At 55.5% G+C, this 5,573-nt stretch overlaps 2 protein-coding genes across 2 annotated transcripts; one reads left to right on the top strand and one right to left on the bottom strand.

Annotated features, from left to right (window-relative positions):
* Positions 1–1,317: 1,317 nt before the first annotated feature.
* Positions 1,318–3,165, bottom strand: GUITHDRAFT_151594 (hypothetical protein). The gene is given in 14 exon segments (XM_005835968.1): positions 1,318–1,373; positions 1,511–1,552; positions 1,601–1,637; positions 1,687–1,748; positions 1,901–1,949; positions 1,961–1,965; positions 2,008–2,043; positions 2,091–2,147; positions 2,247–2,294; positions 2,343–2,437; positions 2,595–2,626; positions 2,677–2,744; positions 2,790–2,942; positions 3,143–3,165. The coding sequence occupies 9 exon segments, from the start codon at positions 2,909–2,911 to the stop codon at positions 1,915–1,917; spliced, it is 498 nt and encodes a 165-aa protein (XP_005836025.1). The 5' UTR covers positions 2,912–2,942; positions 3,143–3,165; the 3' UTR covers positions 1,318–1,373; positions 1,511–1,552; positions 1,601–1,637; positions 1,687–1,748; positions 1,901–1,914.
* A 515-nt stretch (positions 3,166–3,680) lies between these two features.
* On the top strand, positions 3,681–4,674 carry GUITHDRAFT_105125 (hypothetical protein; the record flags this gene model as incomplete). The annotated part of the gene is made up of 7 exons (XM_005835967.1): positions 3,681–3,854; positions 3,901–3,992; positions 4,048–4,146; positions 4,199–4,249; positions 4,301–4,371; positions 4,418–4,518; positions 4,567–4,674. The coding sequence occupies 7 exons, from the start codon at positions 3,681–3,683 to the stop codon at positions 4,672–4,674; spliced, it is 696 nt and encodes a 231-aa protein (XP_005836024.1).
* Between the last annotated feature and the right edge of the window lie 899 nt (positions 4,675–5,573).

Genomic DNA, 5,573 nt, shown 5'->3' with positions numbered 1-5,573 from the left:
TGGTGGAGGAGGAGGAGGAGGAGGAACAAGGGATCTGAGGATTCACCTCGAGGTTCTGCCGGTAAAAAGAAACAGCCTGAGAGTACAAGAGCACGTCAAACCTCCGCGTCGAAGACTGAGGGAGAGGAACCTTGTTGACTAGGATTTCCTTGGGCCTCATCAGGTGTCGCAACAGCACTCCGAAAAGATCTGTCCGAAAACTCACATGAAAAGATTTTCCAGCTCAATGGCTGGACTTCACCTTCCCCAAACCAAGACTGCAGGGTTGAACGGTAGAGCGAGTTGTGCAAGATCGCTGGCAGGAAGTACTGGAAGGTAATTCAGAAGGGAGACGTCGAGTTTGAGGAGGGGGAGAAAGAGGAAAGAAGGAGGGAAACAGAGGAGAGCTCAAGAGAAGAAGTGAAGATGAGAGGGGTGAAGAGAGGCTGGGAGGAGGGGAGAGGAGAGGAAAGGGAAAGGGCAGAGACGAGCAGGAGCAAGGGACCTGATCCGAGAAGACGAAGAGGAATCTTTTCTTGTAAACCTCGCTGATGTCCTGCAGGGCCTTCAGAGCTCTTTCGCATCCCCCGCATCCTCAGCACCTTGCACAGCAAGTTTGGAAACTCGAGAGGGTTCTGCCATCTCAGGTCGAGCAGTTTCGAGTTGTCGTAGATGTACTGGAGGAGGAGCATCATGGAGCGGAGGGCGCGAGGAGAGGGTCACGTCATGCGAGAGCTGGTCGGCTACCATGGAGTAATGCCACAGCAGACCCTGAAGGATGGTGAGGACGAAGAAGCTGTGGAGAAGGAGGGAGGGAGGGAGGGAGGGAGGGAGGGAGGGAGGCAGGAGACAGGAGGCAGGAGGGCTGAGGGAGGGAAGGAGGCGTTAAGAGGGAGGAGGTAAGAGAGAGGAGGTGAGAGGGAGGAGGTTATACTGGAGGAGGACGGAACAAGTGGTGGATGGTTGTCGAGTCGACGAGGAAGACGCGATTGGTCAGGAGCGCCATGGCGAAGGCTGAAGAATTTCTGAGGAGAAGAGGCGAGGAGAGGGTAAGGAGAGAAACCTGAAACCAGCGACTCAAGCTAAAGGAAGAAGCGACATGTCAATAACGAGCTGAAGTAGAAAGGGGAGGAAGGAAAATCGACAAACAAAAGGACAACGGTGAAGGACGACGGGAGAGAAAGGGAAGAAGAGGGACGAGAGGAAGAAGGAGGGAAGAGGGAGGAGGGAGGAGGGAGGAGGGAGGAGGGAGGAGGGAGGAGGGAGGAGGGAGGCGGCGGAGGAGGACGAAGGAAGTTGAAAGGCAGCTCTCATACCTGATTGCCAAGTCCCCTGTCCATGGTGCGATAGATCAAGAAATTGTTTGTTTTCCAGAGGCTCTTGTCTCGCATGACCTAAAGTTGTCAATTAAACCCCTTCCATCGCACCCCCCCCACTACCAAAAGTTCTCCTCCTCTCCCCCTCTCCTCCTCTCCCTTCTCCCCGGTCCCTCCTCATTCCTCTTCAACCGCTCCTTCCCTCCCTTCCTCACTTGGCCATGGAAGTCGGAGTATGCAGAGAGTACTTCGTCGCCCTGCCCAGCCTTGTCAGCCTCCCCGCAAGCTTCTCCCCTTCCACTCTCCTTCTTCATCTCCTCGTAAGTGAGTCGACTCGCCCACCTGCGAGTTTGCGGTATGTCAATGTCAGGCTCAAGTCAGCTGGAGCCACCTGGACTTGAGCAACCGCAGGTCCTCGCTGTCCTCCTTCCAGAGCACGTCGAACTTCAGCTCCTACCGACAGACTGCGATCAGTCTGGAAGTTTCGACTGCCATTCTTCAGCTGTCTTGCCATACCACCGTACACCGTCCCCTCCTCCTCCTCCTCCTCCTCCTGTCTCCTCCTCCTCCTCCTCCCCCCCTTGACTGCACGTACATCTCCCCACCTTCATGTCCGATGCTACCGAAGAGAATCGAGTTCCGGAGGCCTCCATTTCCCATCTGAACCCAAGCATCGCATCACTATCGAATCCTGTCGCCCTTGCTCCCTTACGATTCCAGCCCCGCCATCCCGTCGAACCCGTCTCCACTGCTCCAGGTCGCTTAGCACCTAGCTGCACAACAGCTTGCTCTGACCGAGGGCCTTCGGCAGACACATGATACTCCTCGTGCTCCATCAGCTCCAAGTACCTCCTGCACCTTGTTTCATCCTCCACTCCTGCACCTCCTTCCTCCCCCATCCTCTGCTCCTCCTCTGCTCCTCTTCTCCGCTCCTCCTCTTCCCCTGCCTACCGAGCCATGAAGGTCACGCTTGCCACGTGCTCAGTCGGCCTGTCCTTCCTGCGCTTGCGATTACAACGGGGGAGATAGAGGACAAGGCCTGGTCACTTGTCGAAGAACCTAGCGTCGATCCGGTAGTTCCTGTCGTCCAGCTCCGTCATGGCGACCTCGAATGGAGGCTTCGACAGCCGTTGCCCGGTATCCTGCATCATCTCCATCATCATCTCCATCATCATCATCATCACCATCATCATCTCCATCATCATCATCACCATCATCATCATCATCACCATCATCATCACCATCATCATCACCACCACCACCACCACCACCATCATCATCCTCTCCAGCCCTTCCTACATGTCCGTTCACGAAGAGTGCGATTGAGCCATCTGCGCTCAGCAAGTCATTCCAGATGTCGCGATCGTCTCAAGGGTCTTTCCTTGGGGGAACTTAGCGCCTGACACGTCGATGGAGATCTTGAGCGGGTGCTCCTCATCGATCCACACCCTGCTCCTCCTCGTCAGCCCTGCCAGCACGCCCCCCTACGAGCACCTAGATCCATCCTGGGGGCTCGTGAACGCGAGCTTCACGCCCGGTTGACCATGGCAGCTGGACACAAGCAGGAGCAGGAGCAGGAGCATGCTCGAACCAGGCCTCATCTCGCTCATCAGCATCTCCGAGCAGCTCCAGGAGCTCAGCAAGACCCTGCAGGTCATCAGCGGACGATAGCGGGCAATGTTCAATCCCTCCTTGTCTCCCTTGTCTCCCTCCTCCCAGCCGTTCTGCCCTCCCCTCTCTTCCAGTTCCATCCCCTCCCTCCCTCTCTCCCCTTATATCTCCTCCTCCTCCTCCTCCTCCTCCTCCTCCTCCTTCCCCATCCTCTCTCCTCCTGTTCTGCGTCATACCTCGCATAGATTAATCGGGGCTTGCCCGACAAGTGAAGGATGTGGAAGGTATGAGGATGACACATTTTACTTAGTAGCTCACTCGAATAATTCACTACCTTGATTTAGTTACGGGATACCAGCACCTGCGGGAAATGTAATGGGATCTAGGGGATGCATCGTGATGGTATGCGGAGCTCCTGGGACGGGGAAGACGACGATGGTGAAGGCGATGGAGGAGGAGATGAAGAGGAGAGGTGAGAGAGAGGAGAGCATGGGGGAGAGATGAGGAGAGGGGAGCGAGAGGAGATGAGATAGGATATGTGGGTAGAGAGGAGCAAAGCGACGAGGGGGGGGACAGGGGAGCAAAGTTGGGAAGGGAGAGGAAGACATGAAGAGGGACGGGAGGGGGGATTCCGTGAGTGGATGAAACGAGGCAGTAGGGAAGGAAGGGATGTGGGGGTCAACTCTTGCGTGTGATGATGTAAGATGTGTGTTGAAATGATCTCATCTGCAGCATGCAGCTTGGAGGAGCAGTTCGTAGAGCATGTACGCGGCGATGCAGAACTTGATGAGTTGTGAACGTGCCTTGCAGCTCGGGTACTTCCCGGAGACTCTCGTGGTGAACTTCGACCAGCTGCATCGGCAAGTCTCGGCAAACCAGCGGGGGCAGTCTCAGGAGGACGTGCCGGAGTGGAACGAGGAGGAGAGGGAGGCCTGGAAGTCAGCTAGAGTATGCTCCCTGCTCCCTTGCTCCATCATTGAAGCTGCACCGACAGCACCTTGCTTTTCAGCGGGTGGAGGAGAGGCTGCGCGACAACCCCGAGGTTCTCATCCTCGTGGACGACAACCTCTACCTGAGGAGCATGCGGTAAACAACATGCAATGCTCCTTCACGTGTCGAGGTCGGTGAGCGAGAGGACCAGATACTACTTCTGCAAGATCGCCCGCAAGCATCATGCCAGCACCTGCACCCTCTGGGTATCCTGCGACGTCGACCTGGCGCTCCGACGTAACGCGGCAAGGTGCCTACAGCGACAGTGAAGGAGGCTGCGTCTCTGACTCGTGACGATGCAGAGAAGTTCAGGATCGCGTCCCTCCGGCTGTCGTCGAAAGGATGTTCGACAAGTTCGCACTGAGATGTCATGACGGCTCGATAGCGCTGACCTGACGCTGCAGGTTCGAAGAGCCAGGATACACACCGAGCAGCAAGTCTTCCTGGGAGAAGCATGCGGCGAAAGTTTGTACAGGTGAGACTAGAGCAGCAGCTGCCCCATCCCCCTTGACTGCCCCCAGACGCGAGTTTCACTATCCCGTGGGATCTGATCATAGAAGCTTTCAAACACCCGCACACGGCGGAGGAAGTGAATCCCGACGCTGAGCTGCAGGCAGAGGAGGTGAGGGAAGCAATTTGGGTGCTCCCTTGACAGACGGGTGTCTCCTAGGACAGGAAGAGGACGAGAGAAAATCAAACGCACAGGCTTGATCTGGAGCTGAGAAAGGTTCCCAATCTTGACGGCCTGCCTTCCGTCCGCTCTGTGAGTTTGAATTGAACTAAGTCCAGGCTGTTGGATCCTTCATGTCTCGAACCGCAAAGTCCTGCCCCAAAGACACGGCAAAGGTCCTCCTCCTCCTCCTCCTCTCCTTTGTCTTCGCCTCCTCCCTTCCTATGTCTACTCCACCTCCACCTGCTGTCTCCTCTTCCTCCTCTATCCTGTATCTCAACGCTGATGAGAGAAACTGTCCAGGGGCTGTCTCAAAGATGCAACGAGCTGAGGAAGTCCTGCCTTGAATCTGTTTGCCTGTTGTTACCCTCCCTCTGTACCTACTGACCTCTCCTCCCGCTGCAGTTCAAACAGTTGGTAGACCATGACATCACAAGTGGGGAACTTGCGGCAGAGGTAAGCCCTCCCTGCCCCTGTCTGTGTTGAGCCCTTGGGACTCAGGAAATTCTGCAAGAATTCGAACTCAGGCTGGAGGAGATGAGTCTAGCCAAGTGTTGATACATCGGATGTATAAAACCTTATCTTACTACGTGAACACAACATCAAGTCGCTCATCACACCCAGACGCCTGCGAGCGTCATGCAGATCAATGCCATGTTTGTCGAGGATAAAAAGGCTGTCGACCCCCCTAGTTATGAAACCTGCTCCCTCCTCACACTTCTATTACGAAATCGTCATAGTAAGGTATTACATTGCCATGATGATGTCCCTACGACGCATCGTCTACCGTCATCTGATCATTACCATGTCTTTGATTTGATCTGCCTGAGCAAGCATTCTTGACTGGCATGCCTTGTGAATCCCTCGATCTCACTCGTTGATTCGCCCCGCCATAGGGATCCCCCCCTCCCCTTCCGCCCCCTCCCCCCCTTTGAAAAAGAATATGGTCTGCCGAGCATCGTTCGAATGCCTCATCAACTGCTCTCGTTGTCATTCCGGCTCATGTT

The sequence above is a fragment of the Guillardia theta genome (genome assembly GCF_000315625.1).
Source record: "Guillardia theta CCMP2712 unplaced genomic scaffold GUITHscaffold_19, whole genome shotgun sequence".
Taxonomy (NCBI): domain Eukaryota; class Cryptophyceae; order Pyrenomonadales; family Geminigeraceae; genus Guillardia; species Guillardia theta.
The sequence above is the reverse complement of the archived record's forward strand: the minus strand, read 5'-3'. Positions and strand labels throughout refer to the sequence as shown.

What these genes read in the sequence shown, in the direction of transcription:
- GUITHDRAFT_151594 (XM_005835968.1), bottom strand. Translation starts at nt 2,911, where the DNA reads ATGCTGATGAGCGAGATGAGGCCTGGTTCGAGCATGCTCCTGCTCCTG. An exon ending in AGCGTGACCTTCATGGCTCG is followed by an intron (nt 2,148 to 2,246) that starts GTAGGCAGGGGA and finishes AACAAGGTGCAG; the next exon opens with GAGGTACTTGGAGCTGATGG. An exon ending in GTGTCTGCCGAAGGCCCTCG is followed by an intron (nt 2,044 to 2,090) that starts GTCAGAGCAAGC and finishes GACCTGGAGCAG; the next exon opens with TGGAGACGGGTTCGACGGGA.